The sequence below is a fragment of the Leopardus geoffroyi genome, chromosome A1 (genome assembly GCF_018350155.1).
Source record: "Leopardus geoffroyi isolate Oge1 chromosome A1, O.geoffroyi_Oge1_pat1.0, whole genome shotgun sequence".
NCBI classification, from domain to species: domain Eukaryota; kingdom Metazoa; phylum Chordata; class Mammalia; order Carnivora; family Felidae; genus Leopardus; species Leopardus geoffroyi.
This window is the reverse complement of record NC_059326.1, coordinates 172,963,705-172,979,104: the sequence shown is the minus strand read 5'-3', so window position 1 is coordinate 172,979,104 and position 15,400 is coordinate 172,963,705. Positions and strand designations below refer to the sequence as shown.

The 15,400-nt window shown below is 53.9% G+C and overlaps 1 protein-coding gene across 5 annotated transcripts; it reads left to right on the top strand.

Moving 5' to 3' along the window:
* Positions 1-1,914: 1,914 nt before the first annotated feature.
* On the top strand, positions 1,915-14,087 carry SLC34A1 (solute carrier family 34 member 1). 5 transcript variants are annotated; one of them, XM_045446986.1, is made up of 13 exons: positions 1,915-1,984; positions 3,182-3,348; positions 3,500-3,649; positions 3,739-3,867; positions 3,939-4,082; positions 5,009-5,120; positions 5,244-5,439; positions 5,524-5,619; positions 10,484-10,553; positions 10,827-10,994; positions 12,015-12,131; positions 12,232-12,356; positions 13,040-14,087. In XM_045446986.1, the coding sequence occupies exons 2-13, from the start codon at positions 3,240-3,242 to the stop codon at positions 13,541-13,543; spliced, it is 1,920 nt and encodes a 639-aa protein (XP_045302942.1). In that variant the 5' UTR covers positions 1,915-1,984; positions 3,182-3,239; the 3' UTR covers positions 13,544-14,087. The 5 variants fall into 5 exon arrangements, with proteins under 5 accessions (XP_045302942.1, XP_045302976.1, XP_045302968.1 ...); XM_045447003.1 differs by having other exon boundaries at positions 1,934-1,984; positions 3,239-3,348; XM_045446993.1 differs by having other exon boundaries at positions 1,967-1,984; positions 3,188-3,348.
* Positions 14,088-15,400: the final 1,313 nt, after the last annotated feature.

Below are 15,400 nucleotides of genomic sequence, written 5' to 3'. Positions count from 1 at the left end.
GTTGATTTTCCAAACCATGGCACTTTTTAAGTGAATGGGGACTTTGGGCCAACAGTCATAAGCCAGGACTTGACCAGGCAAACCAGGATTTATGGTCACTCTACCCAAAACCAATCCCAGCTGCATCTCTGCTTCCCACCCCTCCCCGATCCTCTGGGGATTTTGTGGCCTAAACTGACACAGCCACAAGGTGGTGGAGCCGGGTGGGATCCAAACCCGGGCTAGCCTCATTCTCTGCTCTTAACCATTCAACAGAAAGTCCATTGTGAACACTACCCAGAGGACAACTCCACAATGCTCTGCAAATTAAGGATGAACTACTTAACCCTTATGACATTAAAGGGGAATTGTGCAGAAATGTCCATCTACCTTGATAGGAAAGGCTGGGTCTGTGTCACCCTAATAAATGTGAGATATTGAGTAGGACTGTAACTCAGAGGATCCTGAGTGATCAAAGTGCAACTAGTGAGCAAAAGGAGTTGTTGACCTGAAATAGGGCTGAGAATCTAGAGGAGGTGGGGCCATTCCCTTGGTTGGGACACTGCAGCCATCCCAGAGACAGTGAGAAGGGCACAAGAGCGTGAAGAGAATTCACATGCTGAGGGACTCTTCTAGGCACTGAGATGGGTCAGTTAGTTCATTGACTTCAACTCACTGCAGAGGAGGTGCCGATTGCCATTTTACAGGTGAAGTGACTTGCCTCGCACCCCAAGCTGATTCAGGGATTTTAATGACCAAGAGAGAGCTAGCCTTGCCAATCTTGGCTCAGCATAGAGTAGGAACTCAACTCATGTTGTTAGGAATGGATGGATAGACAAGTGGCTGGCTGGCTGGCTGGCTAGGTGGGTGGGTGGATGGATGGATGGACGGATGGACAGACGAATGGATAATGTTAGACAGGTTACTCAGACAGTTGCCTAAGCTAGATCTTGAATGGAACCCACTATTGCTGGATCTGTTAAATCCCACTCCTTTAGAAGGAAGCTCCCTTCTCATCTATTTTGTGACTCTGGGGCCCCATTCAGGCTCCACAGTCCCAAGAAAGGGAAACAAGCTTCTCAAAGGCTCCCTAAGGGCCCTCTCTGGGTTTCAGGAGTTCTGGAATAGATCTCATAGAATCATCAGCTTCTGAATCTGGATACTCAACTGTCATATATTTCTCCTTTCTCCCACTCTCTTCCTCACCCATTCCACTGCCCAAGTTATCCTGGGATGCATCTTCTCCTCCCCATCCCTCCCCATCTCCACCTGATTCAGGCCTCATCATCTCTTCTCTGGACCATCCAGCCTCTTAACTGGCCTTTCTGCTTCCAGAATCACCTCCTTTGACAGACAACCACTCCAAAGGGACCATTCTAAAATGAAGACCAGGTCCTTCCTGATCTGGCCATTCTCTCAGATGCATCCTGGATTTGTAGTCATGTACTGAAGACCCTCCCTGACTCAATATTATGCAGCCTTTCTGGGTTTCTCTCTTATTACTTCCTCTATCACATGTTCCCTCTCCTTCAAGTGTCCCCCAAGACCTGCAGACAGACTCACAGACATCCAGATGCATGGCAAGGCTACAGAGCATTTGGGTCACTCTGTGTGGTGTCCTGTCAGGCCAAGCATGAGGGGAAGGGGCTGGAGCCATGAAATCCCTGTGGGGACCCTGGGAACAAAGTGCCTGAGTGGCATCAGGGTCTCTGCCTGGGGACAGGAGATGTGCCTGTGCCCTAGCTGGGTCTCCGTCTCTTTCAGCCTAAGTTTCTGTGTAGGGGAAGGGAAAGTCTGACCACAGACTCCCCCAGCAGAGCTGACGATTAGTAATTAACTGGGAGGAATCTCAGGGGTGAGGTTAATTGGGGAACAGGGAGGGTAGCTAGGGTTTTGGGACTTTGCCCTTGACCCAAGGGTATAAAGGGGAGGGTCCCAGCTCTTCCTCAGGCCCCTGGGGCTTCCTTAAGCAGCCGAGCAGGAGCTGAAACACAGAACCCCCAAGGTAAGCCCAGGACCCCCTGTCCCAAACCCATCCCCAAGTCTTAGTAGGAAATAGCCCATCACCTCCACTCCCTCACCTCTGTCCTAACTGTGCTTCCCCTTTCTGCACCCATAACATCTCAGTCTCAGTCCAGCCTGGCTCAGTCCAGCCTGGCTCACTCCCCCAAAGTAAAAAGGACTTGTGCTCTACCAGGGCTTGGAATTCAGGCCAGCCCCTCACCCCCACCACAACAGCCAGGGGCCCTTGGGACATTATAGGGGTGTAAGGATATGTGTTGCTAGTGCAGATTGGCACTCCTACCCCATCAACCAAGAACTCCTGGTGCAGTTGAGGGTGTGCCTAAAGTGAGCCGAGGGCTTCCCAGACTTGGGGATAACAAGGGGGGAAACCTCTTTACCTAAACCAGTCCTGGTCTGAGACTCATTCATGAGAGAAAGGCCATCTGGCAGGGAGGGAAGTAGATGGGGAAAGAAGTTCATTTGCCGGAGGAACCCAGGAACTTGGGATCCAGGCCAGTGGACCCTCCCCCAAGTGCATGTCCAACTGGTCCCATGAGCAAGCAGGTGTCCATGGCTCCTCACTGCTCTCAGGATGGTCCAAACTCCTCCTGCATGTGCAGACTTGGCCCACATCTGCAACCTCTGCCAGTACACGTGTTCCCAGGTCCCCTCCAGCTGCAGGGCATTCTCATCTCCTTCCAGCCCAAGGCTCCTGCACACATGCCCTTCTCCCTCTCCATCTGGGAACTCCCACTCCTGCTTCATTTCAGCTTGATCGTCTGCTCCCTCTTCCCTCAAGAGTCCACCCCCTGCCACGGGGCACTCTGGTAGCACCTGTATCTGTCACTAGAACACATGTCCCCATTGCCACTTGCCATCTGTTTGAAGGGTTATTTCATTGACATCTATCTCCCCATGAGACTTTGAGTTTTTAGGGGGCAGTTGTCCTTGTATTTATTTAGTTATCACTGTATCCCATCATCTAGCTCAGCGTCTGGGATAGAGTAGATGCTCAATCAATACTTGCTGAATGACAGAATAAATGAATCTGGGCTGAGCACCTGAGTATGCATCTCTGAGTATATGTGGGGGTGGAGGGTATACTTCACTGAGTGTGTGTTTGGGATTTACACACCATGGGTGTTTGTGCATGTAAGTATGCAGGTATGGATGTCGAGGGGTGGTGTGTATGTTTAAGTTTCAGGACACAGTAGTTGTCATTCAGTGTTGCTGCGGCCCCACTGTGTGTGCCCAGGATGATGTCCTATGGAGAGAGGCTGGGGGGCCCGGCTGTCTCCCCACTCCCAGTCCGAGGAGGACACATGATGCGTGGGACAGCCTTTGCCTATGTGCCCAGCCCTCAGGGTGAGTGCTGCTGCCATCCCTGGTCCCTGTGTGCCCCGAGTTGCTCACATCCCTGGTGAGGTCTCCATCCCTCTCCTTCTCCCCCGCCACCCCCAGCCAACCCTGCCTGTCCCAGGGCTTCTGAGATCTGCTGACCAGCCTCCCTCCCCAGTCCTGCACAGGATCCCAGGGACCTCCGCTTATGCCTTCCCCAGCCTGGGCCCTGTGGCCCTTACTGAGCACAGCTGCCCCTATGGGGAGGTTCTGGAGTGCCATGACCCGCTGCCTGCCAAGTTGGCCCTGGAGGAAGAACAGAAACCAGGTGGGCCTGGGAAGGGGGTGGACAGCAGGGGCATCAGCAGTCAGTGCCCTAGACCCTGGCCCCTGTGCTCATGGCTGGCCCATCTCCAGAGCTTGGGCTGGCCCAGAAGCTGCGCCGGGCTGGCATGACACTCCTCAAGGTGCCACTGATGCTCGCCTTTCTCTACCTCTTCGTCTGCTCCCTGGACGTGCTCAGCTCTGCCTTCCAGCTGGCTGGAGGTAGGGCCAGAGGAGGGGATCAGGGCAGGGTTCCTGAAGGGCATCAGGCAACACTGGCTCATGCTCCCCAGGGAAGGTGGCTGGCGACATCTTCAAGGACAATGCCATCCTGTCCAACCCAGTGGCAGGGCTGGTGGTTGGGATCCTGGTGACTGTGCTGGTGCAGAGCTCCAGCACCTCCACGTCCATCATTGTCAGCATGGTCTCCTCCGGCTGTGAGTTGGCTCACCAGGGCTAGGGAAAGAGCATGGGGGCTGGGTGTGTGGATGGGGGCTGAGGTGGTGTGTCAGGGCCAGGAGGCCAGGGGGTGGGGGGTGGGGAGGAGTGGGGACAGGTTGCTAAAGGCAAAGGGCAGAGCTCCAGCATCAATCACCCTGTCCTCCAAGTCAGGGCCAGGAGTCTCAGCCAGGAGGGGTGCCCCAAGATCTGGAAAGGGTGCCAGATGGGGAGTACAGCCCCAGGAAGGCTTAGCTCCACATCACCACACAGTTCTTTATTCTATCAGTCGGGGAAAAGGAACCTGCTAGAGATATACATATGATTTATTGCAAGGAATTGGTATACATGATTGTGGAGCTGGCTAAGCAAGGCCAAAAGCCATGGCGCAGGCTATGAGGAAGGGCAGACTGGAACTCTTGGGCAGAAGCCAACGCTGGGTAGCCTCAATTTTGCTCGTAAGGCCTTTTATCTCATTGGATGAAGCCCACTCAGGTGATCAAGGATAATCCTCTCTATTTAAAGTCAACTGGTTGTAGAAGTGACTCGCATCTGCAGAACACCTTCACAGCAACATTTAGACTGGTGCTGGGTTGAAGACTGAGTACTATAGTCTAGCCAAGTTGACACACGGCACTAACCATCACACTCGTGCACATGTGCACACACAAGCACAGATATTCATTTTCATACAAGTCATGTGCCCTCATCTGCATATGTGCACATGCAGTGCATCTGTTCACATGCATGCACACATATAGCATGTGCCCATATGAACCTGTGACACCAAGGCTGGGCAGCATCATGGCAGGACTGCCCGATGGGGGCTGGGACATAGGTAGAGAACCTGGAGGGATGTGTTGTGGGGACAGGAGCTGAGTGGCTCTCACATAGTTAGTTAGGAGGTCCTCTCTTCTTCTACCAGTGCTGGAGGTGAGCTCTGCTATCCCCATCATCATGGGCTCCAACATTGGCACCTCTGTCACCAACACCATTGTGGCCTTGATGCAGGCGGGGGACAGGACTGACTTCCGGCGGTGAGGGGGTAGAGTGGTGAGGGCCTGTGTTTGTCAGGGGAGGGTGGTCCCAGGTGCCAGGAGCCCCCAGCCGTAAGTGCATCCCGGCTCTGGCCTGCCCTGCAATGTGGCTTCCCTGCCTAGGGCCTTCGCGGGGGCCACGGTGCACGACTGCTTTAACTGGCTGTCAGTTCTGGTCCTGCTGCCCCTGGAGGCTACCACTGGGTACCTGCACCATGTCACTGGACTGGTGGTTGCCTCCTTCAACATCCGTGGCGGCCGTGATGCCCCTGATCTGCTCAAGATCATCACAGAGCCCTTCACCAAGCTCATCATCCAGGTGGGGGCAAGGTTGGCACGGGGTGGGGGCCGGGGGATAGTAAGGATCCCTCTCTCACTCTCCCCACCCACATCTTGCCCACAGCTGGACAAGTCTGTGATTACCAGCATTGCCACCGGTGACGAGTCCCTGAGAAACCATAGTCTCATCCGGATCTGGTGCCACCCAGACCCCATGGAGGTGAGTCTCAGGTCTAGCCCCAAGTAATGTTGTCCTGATTCCTTCCAGTCTCACACTGACTTTAGGCAGCTATTACCAATCAACTAGAGTCAGCATGTAATTGATCTAGCCCAGTGGTTCTCAAAGTATGGACCAGCAGCATCTGTACCACCTGGGAACATATTAGAGCTACAAAGTATTCAGCCCTTCCCTAGACTCTAAAAAAACACTTGGGGTGGGGGGTGGCATGCCTATGTTTCAACAAGTCCTCTAGGTCTGCTCCATGCTCAAGTTTGAGAACCACTGGTCTAGCTCAACCTTCTGGTTTCACAGGTAGAGAGAACAGGCTTCAAGAGGCTGAGACACTCAGAGCCTGTCCTGCCGGTTCAGGGCCCTCTCTCCCCCCAACTAGGGTGCCAGGGAGACTAGTGATTCAGGTCTGCTGTGTTTGGGGACCCAGGTAATGGGGGGAGGGGTAGGGAAGGTGGAGAAGGATGCCTTGGAAACCCGGACAAACAGGAACAAGACAAGAGGGCCACGTAGAGACCTCACTGGAGACACAACAGCCACTTGTGCTGACATAGGGGTTCCTCCCCCTGGAGACTGCCACAGGCATGTGTCTGCTTGTCCTTTTGCACCGTTTCCCTGCCCAGAATGAAGATATTGATTGGAAACTTGTGGACCTGCCATTACACCAGGCTAACAAGGAAGCAGGCAATTAGCACACTTTCTCACTCAGCCATAAAAAAGGAAATGCTTCATCAAAACCATAATCCACAGTATTTGCTTCTCCCTAATTATCACATATAAGAAGCAACTCCATTTGGAACAAGATATAAGGAAAGCTGAAGCCAAAGGCGTAGCACAGCCTGGCCCCCTCATCCTTCCTACTTGCTACTTGATGTTACCGGCCCTTTATCTCAGCGTGAACAGAGAAGATCCTTTCAACCCTGCCCCATGAGGTTCCTTTGCATCTGAGTGGTGCACAGCTCTGTTTCAGTCCTTCTGAGTGTTCAAGGCAGTTTGACATCAAAAAGCCCATATGGGCAGCTCTTACATTGGCTTTGTGACCCCTCTAACACAGTGCCACCTTCTCACCCACCCTCTGGGCCCTCTCTCAGCTCTCTGAATTGCCCAAATCCTCTCTACTTCATAGCAGAATCTGGACGACAGAGAAATCACACGGTTTGATCTTCACACAAAACAAACCATGCAAGGGAGGTCCTGAGCTGTGGAGTTCCTCTCTTGCTCTGAAATCCCCATTGCCCACCTGCAGCTGCATTCAGCAGGTCTCCCCTTGTAATACGTACACCAGACATAACCCTGTCCCGATGGGATCCTCACAAAACGCTGGCGAGGTGGACATGAGTATCCCATCTTCCACAAGAGGAACTTGACGCCCACTGACGTGAAGTAATCCACTCAAGTTCACGTGGCAGGGGCTGGCCTCACTGCTCCTGATGCCACTGGCCTGAGCACTGGTTTCTCATCCCAGCTCTCCCAGGAGAACTTTTCTTTAAGAGCAGTATCCAGATGGGATTTCCCTGGCTTAGAGAGTAGCTGAGGGGTGGGATCCAAGCTCCCTGTTCTCACCCTCTCTCTAGGTCAGATCCTGTGGAACATGGCTCCGCAGCCATGTGCTTGCTCTTGCTGTGTGTGCTGGTGGTTTCTGCTGCACCAAAGACTTGAATTTTTCCTTTGGCCACCGAGTCTCCCTTACAACCTGTCCTCGTGGCCTCCAGCTTTCACCAAACTGGACCCAACCTCACCCAAAACAGTCTCCAAGGAACGAAGTCACCAAAGACAGTACTGGGAGTCTGAGACGGTGGAAGAAAACCCAGAGGCAGTTTTAGTGTCCCAACACCTCTTGACACTCCAGGGACCTAATACTGTCCTGGAAAATTACCTTCTTATGTACTTATCCTATGGATTGTCAACCATACTCTCCTGGTCTAAACGAGCATCCTTTGAAGACTTGCAATGGGGAAACAGGATTTCTCACTTGCCCATTTTGTAGTTGAGGAAACTGAGGCTCAGAGAGGCTTGCGGAGGTCCATGCCATTGAGGTAGGATGAAAATCCTGGTGGAATCTGGAGCCCATGCTTCTGAACCCCCATCTCACTGGCTCTTCCAGAAGCCAGTCTGGAACCCCCATCTCGCTGGCTCATCCAGAAGCCAGTCTGGTGTTCCATCATATGTGTCCATTCCCTGCTCCGTCCACCAGGCCTGAATGCCACCAGACAACCCCAGCCACCCAGAGACTGCTTCCGAGTGGTAGGTACTGCTCTAAAAAGGATTTCTCCTCTTTGCCACCAGACGGCGCTGCTGGCACGGTGATTTCTGCTTCCAGAAAAACAAAGACCCTAGAGCTCCCCTAACCCTGCAGGCTGAACAACAGCACAGGCCCACATCCTGTGCGTTTTTCTCCAGGGGAAGGATTTCTGGAGCCTGGCAGTCTTCTGTGAGCTTAATCTCAGAGGTGCTTCCTTAATTTGGGGTGTCCCTACAGGCACTTAGATCCTAACTCTCTTCCAAGATTCCTCAATACTAGTCTCTTGGAAAGAGTTGGGCAGCATCATAAAACTCACACTGTAGGAAAGGAAATTGAGGCCCAGAGAGCTTAAGTGTTCCAGGATCACATAGCTGGGAGTGGCTGAGCTGGGATCTCAGCTTAGGGCTGCCTGGTGCTCATTTATTCTGTTCTTCCCACAGAGTTCACCACCCCCACCACACCCCCAGGCCCAAGCAGGATGGGCACATCTAGGGATATGTCCCAGACCCTGGGCTGCCCAGTTCTTTATCTAGGCTAGAGGTCCCACCTTCTGGGCAAGGAAGCCCTGGGCCTGCTCCCTCCCCTCCCTCAGTACCTACCCCCAGCCTGACTGTGCAGTCTACCCACTCTCTGGCCTCCCCACTCTCCTACTTCTCTCTTGCCCTTTACAATCTCTGGATTCCCTTCTGTGAGCTCAGCCAGAACCACACAATCCCAGGCATGAAGGTCAAGGTTCAAAACCCTCAAGGCCTTAGCCCTGAGTCTTGCCCTGCCCTGACACAGCCAGCCCTGAGTGGGACCCCAGTGAAGTTCCTCCCTTAAGAGATCCATAGGCCCAGCCAGGTCAGTGGGGCACAGGCTGGTCAGGTATGCATTCATCTCAGGGGTCATCTGCCTCCCAGGGTTCCAGGCTGGCCCACCAAGGTCCTCCCCAAAAGGGCCAGGATCCTCAGGCACACGTGCAGGAGTCATTGATCCTGACCTAGAAGTCAATCTCACGCAAACACATACACATCCACCCTTCCCATCATGCAACCCTGAATGGGCCCAGGGATGGAGGGGGGTGTAATCCGTATTAGGAGTCTTTACTGAAGACTTGTTATGGCATAAGCCTGCAGAGAGCACTTCACACACATTTTCTCCTGTAACCTTTATAACAGCTCTTTGGCTATCCTGCTTTAAACAGGTACAGAGAGGTGACATGACTTGGTAGTTGGTGTTAAGAAACAGGACTTGCTCAGATCTGCTGGACAGCAAACACATGGCTCTCTTCCATCACTCTCTTGGCCTGCTTTTCCAACGCAGCCCGACAGAGAGTATTCTCTCCTGGTTTCTCAGTTTGCACTTCTGGCCTGGGTTTGAGGGTGCCCCAGGCCCCAGGTGTGGCCAGCTGGAACACAGATGAGCACAGTGACCCACTCACAGTGACACATGTCACTAAAATAAACCTGATTTAAAGCCAGACACCAGAAATATTTCTTATTTTATACATTTTATAAATGACACAGTTTGGAATAAACCCCAAAGAAGCTGCAACATTGAAGGGCCAGTCCCGCACCTGAGATGCTACCCTTAGCACAGGGGAGGTCCAGGGTGGGGGTGGGAGGCAGAACTCCCTGGGGACTGGACCAGGGCCCCTATCAGCTCCCAGAGAGGCGGAATGTGTATAAGGAAAATTTGTAGCTCTTGTGTTCTGCCTGGGGCCCTGGGAGTAACTGCCTATTTCTGGGGCTCAGTTCCTCCTTTGTAAGATGGTTTCTCCCCATCCGAGCCCAGCCCACTTTCTCTTTTCAAGGCTAGAATCCTGAGGAAAAGGTAAGGCACCCCAGTTGCATGAAAAAAAATCATAATTCCTCAATCCAGTGAGGTTGCAAATTACTGGCCCTCACAGGATTGTAAAGTATGTGGTTTCTCTTGTAAAATTGGGCCATTTGGCCATGCTGGGCTGCATCCCTGGATGGTGACAGAGGCCTGGGCCTGCCTGGCTCTGGGCCCTTTGAATTGGGGGGAGGGGCTCCAGAAACTCCCCTCACTTCACTGACAGTAGGTGAGGGATGGAGGAAGGGTGGGGCCTGGACTTCTCTCCACCGGTGGTTCCCCCACTCCCTGCACCCCAACATCCCCCCGTAAGGATTTGAGCGAGAGGACAATGGGGCTTGGGCTGATGGTGCCTCAGGGGAAAGGATGGGGCACAGACACTGGGGAAGTGGGAGGCACCAAGAGACAGACTGATAATAAAGAATGGGGAAAGGAGAGTTTTCAGAAGGAGGGCCATGGTCAGTAGCACCCAATGCCAAGGAGAGGTGGAAGGAAACAAGGACAAGAAGCCACGGGATCAGGAGGCTGCAGGCTCCAGTGAGAGCCAGATCAGCAGAGTGATAGCACAGAACATTCAGAGGACTCACCACGGCCATATTCTTGTGTGGCAGGTGTTTTCATCCCCATCTCTCCAGCGGAGGAGACAGGCTCAAAGAAGACAAGCAAGCTGTCCAAGGGGATGTAGCCAGGAGGCCCAATTCCATCCCCCCATCCCCCACCTCTTCCTAACCCCCACCTTATCCCCAAGGCCTGCTGCATTTTCCTAAATTCTAAGTCACACTTCTCTTAATCTAGGCTCCCACTCCCATGCCCAGGGCAGAGGCCAATACCAGCTGGACCCTTGGAAATGCCACCATGGAGAAATGTGAGTGTCTGCATCATGGGAGATGTTTGGCATGGCAGGGGCAGAGCTGGGCAGAGGAAGGGCTGTCCCCAACCTGGCCACTGCTGCTATCAGCCTCAGGAAAGCCAGCTGTCAATCAGCCCAGCTCATGGGCTTGGGTTAGGCCCTGCTGTTGAGGCTGAAGTAGCCTGAGGTGGGGCCTTAGACTCCATTCCCAAAAGGGTACTAGAGGTGGGATGCTGGGAACCAGCTGTGGGTGTTCAGCTCTCAGCAGCCTGACACCTCTTCTGCCAGGCAACCACATCTTCGTGGACACAGGGCTCCCTGACTTGGCTGTGGGGCTCATTCTGCTGGCTGGCTCCCTAGTGCTCCTATGCACCTGCCTCATCCTCCTCGTCAAGATGCTCAACTCTCTGCTTAAGGGCCAAGTGGCCAAGGTCATTCAGAAGGTTATCAACACTGGTAAGCCCCAGGAACTGGGTGTGTGGGCCCCAGGATGGGCCGTTCCAAATCTCACTAAGTCCCACTTGCTATGTGGTCTGGGTAAAGCTCTGCCATCTCTGAGCCTCAGTTTCTCCCTGTGAACAAAGAAGAGGTTGGGCCAGGTGATTTCTAAGGACCCTGAGGTGCTGGCAGCTGGGGACCTGTGGCTGTCTCTGGCTGTGGTTCCATTCTAGCAGGTGGCTCTAAACAGATCCTCAGAGGCCACCAATTCATTCAACAGATATTCATTAAACCTGTGTGCCCAAGCATGGTTTAGTGCCAAAGATACAGAGGTGAGCCCCAGAAATGAATCCTACCCTTAGGGGGCTCACAGGCCAGAGGGGGAGATGGATATACAATGAAAAATAAATGACTGAGTGGGGATATATTCAGATAGAGAAGTTACTGCTGAGAAGAAATCAAAAGTGACAAATATACAGTATGGAAGATACCTCTTTCAATGGGTGGTCAGCGGCCTCTGTGAGGAGGCTGAATGAGGAGTAGTAGTCAGATGTGTCTGAAGAGTGAGCCAGGCAGAGAGAGGTCAGTAAGGTAACAGGGTGGAGCAGGTCACAGGGTCCCCACAAGCTGTGCTCAGAGCCAGAACTTTATTAAGGGTAATGGGGCCACTTTTGGGTTAAGGGTTGGGGCAGGGGAGTGACACCACCTGATTTTCATTTTAAACTGCATTTCAAACTTTTGAGACGCTGCGTGGCACCAGCAGAGGCTAACAAATGTTGGAATCAGGTACATCTATGGGAGCTTAGGGAAGCAAGAACCAAAGTCCGCCAGAGGGCCAGGGGTCAGGGAGGGCTTTTCAGCAGCCATGATATCTGATATCATGTAAGAGGACTATAAGTGGAAGCCGCTGCAGTTGAGCAGGGGACTGACGAGACCCCACTTGGAAGCTGGCATCCAATACCTCCTCCCTAAGAAAGGTCCTGGCTACTCTCCCAATGCCCTCCTACTGACCCTGCTGGGATGGGGGTGTCCTCGTAGACTTCCCCGCCCCCTTCACCTGGGCCACAGGCTACTTTGCCATGGTGGTGGGAGCTGGCATGACCTTCGTTGTCCAGAGCAGTTCTGTGTTCACCTCAGCCATCACCCCACTCATTGGTGAGTGCCCATGGCAGGGCAGGGTGGGGCAGGGTGGGCTGGCAGGGAAAGGGCTGAAGGAGGGGGCTGAGGAGAATCTGTCTTCTCTGTCTGGCCGCAGGCTTGGGTGTGATCAGCATCGAGCGGGCCTACCCCCTCACACTGGGCTCCAACATTGGCACGACCACCACAGCCATCCTGGCTGCACTGGCCAGCCCCAGGGAGAAGCTGTCCAGCGCCTTCCAGGTGTGCCTAGGAGGGTGCCTGCCAGGGGCAAGACAGGGCTGGGACTGGGGTGTGGCACCTGACCCAGGGTGGGACATCATGTAACAGAGTTTTTGACTGCCTACTAGGGGCTGCCCACCATGCCAGGCTCTGGAAACTATACAGGCCAAAGGAGACCGGGTGCCACCCCCAAAACCTTAGCATCTAATGGGTAGACATTACTCACATTAATCACACCAATGACAGTGAGTGGGATTTGCACTCTGAAGAAGGGGTGCAGCGAGAGGGGGGCTGGCCCATTCTGAGGGATTAAGGACAAGTGGGGGGGGGGGAAGATGGCAAAGAGGTTGCTGTTCTAGGAGCAAAGAAGTAATGACAAACCTGAGGCTGGGGCCAGGGTTCGGACCAATAAGGATGACAGAGCAGCGGAGCCAGAAACTAGAATGAATCTTTTTACTGCTGAGTTTGGGCAGAATCTGTTGGGGAATTTGCAAGAGGGGTCAGTGGGGGAAAATGTGTAGAGTTAGGGCAGCATTTATTTACTACCTGGTCTGGAAGTGTTTCAGTATTATGCTAGGAGCACATCTACCCTCTGGTGACTTTCGTGCTGCCTTTCCAGGCCAGGCTCCTATTATCTATCCCTGCTGGCCTGACAGGGAGCTGGAGCCATGCCCACCTCAGCCCCTCTGCCCTCTCCTCTACAGATTGCCCTCTGCCACTTCTTCTTCAACATCTCAGGCATCCTGCTGTGGTACCCAGTGCCCTGCACGCGCCTGCCAATCCGCATGGCCAAGGCGCTGGGCAAACGCACTGCCAAGTACCGCTGGTTCGCTGTCCTCTACCTCCTCCTGTGCTTCTTGCTACTGCCCTCGCTGGTGTTTGGCATCTCCATGGCAGGCTGGCAGGCCATGGCGGGGGTGGGTGCACCATTTGGGGCCTTGCTGGCTTTTGTGGTGCTCGTCAATGTCCTGCAGAATCGCAGCCCCAGACGCCTGCCCAAGTGGCTGCAGACATGGGACTTCCTGCCCCACTGGATGCACTCCCTGCAGCCCCTGGACCAACTTATCACCCGTGCTACTTTGTGCTGTACCACTCCTGAGCCCCGCTCCCCCCCGCTGCCCGCCAGGGTCTTCCTGGAGGAGCTGCCCCCTGCCACACCCTCCCCCCGTCTGGCACTGCCTGCTCAACACAATGCCACCCGCCTCTAGCCCAGACTGCCACCCAGGGCAGGGAAGGGCCTGCGCCTGGGGCCCACTGTAGAAGGGCAGAGGGGTGTGTCTGTGTACTCTGGGCACGAGTCTGTCCTTGTGCAGGTCCTCAGAGGTCTGGGCTTGTGTGACTGAGAGTCAGTGTGTGTGCATGTGTGGGCATGTTTGGTAATACTGTATGTCAGGTTGCATGTGTGAACTGATGCACCCGTGGAGGGCTGTGTGCAGGCTACAGGGTACCTGGGTATGATTTTGAGTCCTCTGCACACCAGGAGGCTTTGTTTGGAGGCCTGTGCTTTGTTCTCCTGGACACACAAGTCCGACTCAGTGGAGCAGGAGTAAGGTGGGTCTGAGGACAGGACCTGCAGCTGTTTGGTTGTGCATAGATGTGGGTGCCTGAGTCACTGGCTGAGTTTTCACCCTCCCTGTCACCTTCCTTTCTCTACTTGCCACTCTCCCCCTCACCCAGTTGTTCTGTGGCACCACTACAACCCCCTTTCCCAATTCTGCGTGATGAAAAAGGAATTAAATTCTCATGCATTTACAAGTCTGTTTGCTTCCGTCTGGGGAGTGGGGGTAGACCACGGCTTGGGGTCCAGCAGCACTATTTCCTGCAAGCTCACCCCAACAATCCACTTAACCCTACCTTAATGAGCCAAACCAGATTCAGACTCTCTGGGAGTCCCCCCTAGGGCCTGGGGCCACCCCCAAGGCAACCATAAGAAGGGCTCTCTGTACCATCCCCACCCACTCTCCCACCCTCCCCATCCAGCTGACTTCCTCTGGTCTCTCTTTGCCTCTGGACTTACCCACCTTTCTTCCCCTTTCTGGGATAAGATTAGTGTTCCAGAAAACAAGTGACAGGTGGGGGCTTGTCGGGGGACACTGAGGGAGGGGACAGGGAAGGTGAAGATGGGCAAAAGAGGCCATGCTCTGGGCCCCAGCACATAGTGGGCAGGGACTGACCACCCTCCCTCCCACCTTTGTCCTTTAACTTTGGGCAATAAACCAAGCCTCATTTAAACCCATCCAAGCTTTTCAGGGCACTGGGTGGCTCAGTTGGTTAAGCGTCTGGCTACAGCTCAGGTCATGATCTCACAGTTTGTGGGTTCAAGCCCCTCTGTGCTGACAGCTTAGAGCCTGGAATCTGCTTCAGATTTTGTGTCACCCGCTCTTTCTGCCCCTTCCACCCCCAAAATAAACACTAAAACAAACAAATGCATCCAAGCTTTTCAATTCCTCCTTTTCCATAGGGCCCCTGGAGCTGAGGCCTGCAGAGTGAAGGTCAAGGGGTAGGGAATGCCTAAGTTCCTCCTTCTAGTCTAGAGAGTCCTCTGGGGCCTTTGGACTCCAAGGGGGCAGACAGCTATAGGGCCCAGACCTCCTTGTGATGGTCTTGGCCATGTGCTCTTCTCCCACTCCCTTTGGGATATGTGGGAGGAGATGCAAGAACCCGGGAGCCCCAGAGTTGCTCTCCAAGCTACCAGCCCTACTCCATCACCCACTTACACTTGAAAAGGCTTCCTCCTGGCAAGTAGAGGGGGTGACTAGTACACTGGCCTCCAGCCTGACTCCCTGACCCCATAGGGTCTAGCTGGGGTTTGCTTTGGGAGGGGTGTGGGAGGAACTACTTTTACAGTTTGTCCCACACAGAGGTGTGGAAAGTTTTCTTGGGAAAGGACCCTGGGAAGTCAGGCCAGAGGCCTCTGCAGGGCATTCATGGATAGGAGGGCCAAGTCTAGGGGACAGGAGGCTGGAAAGCCTCTGAACTCAAAATCCCAGCCCCATCAGGCAACCCCTCTTCAAGAATCTTTCTGGGGCGCCTGGGTGGCTCAGTCGGTGAAGCGTCCGACTTCA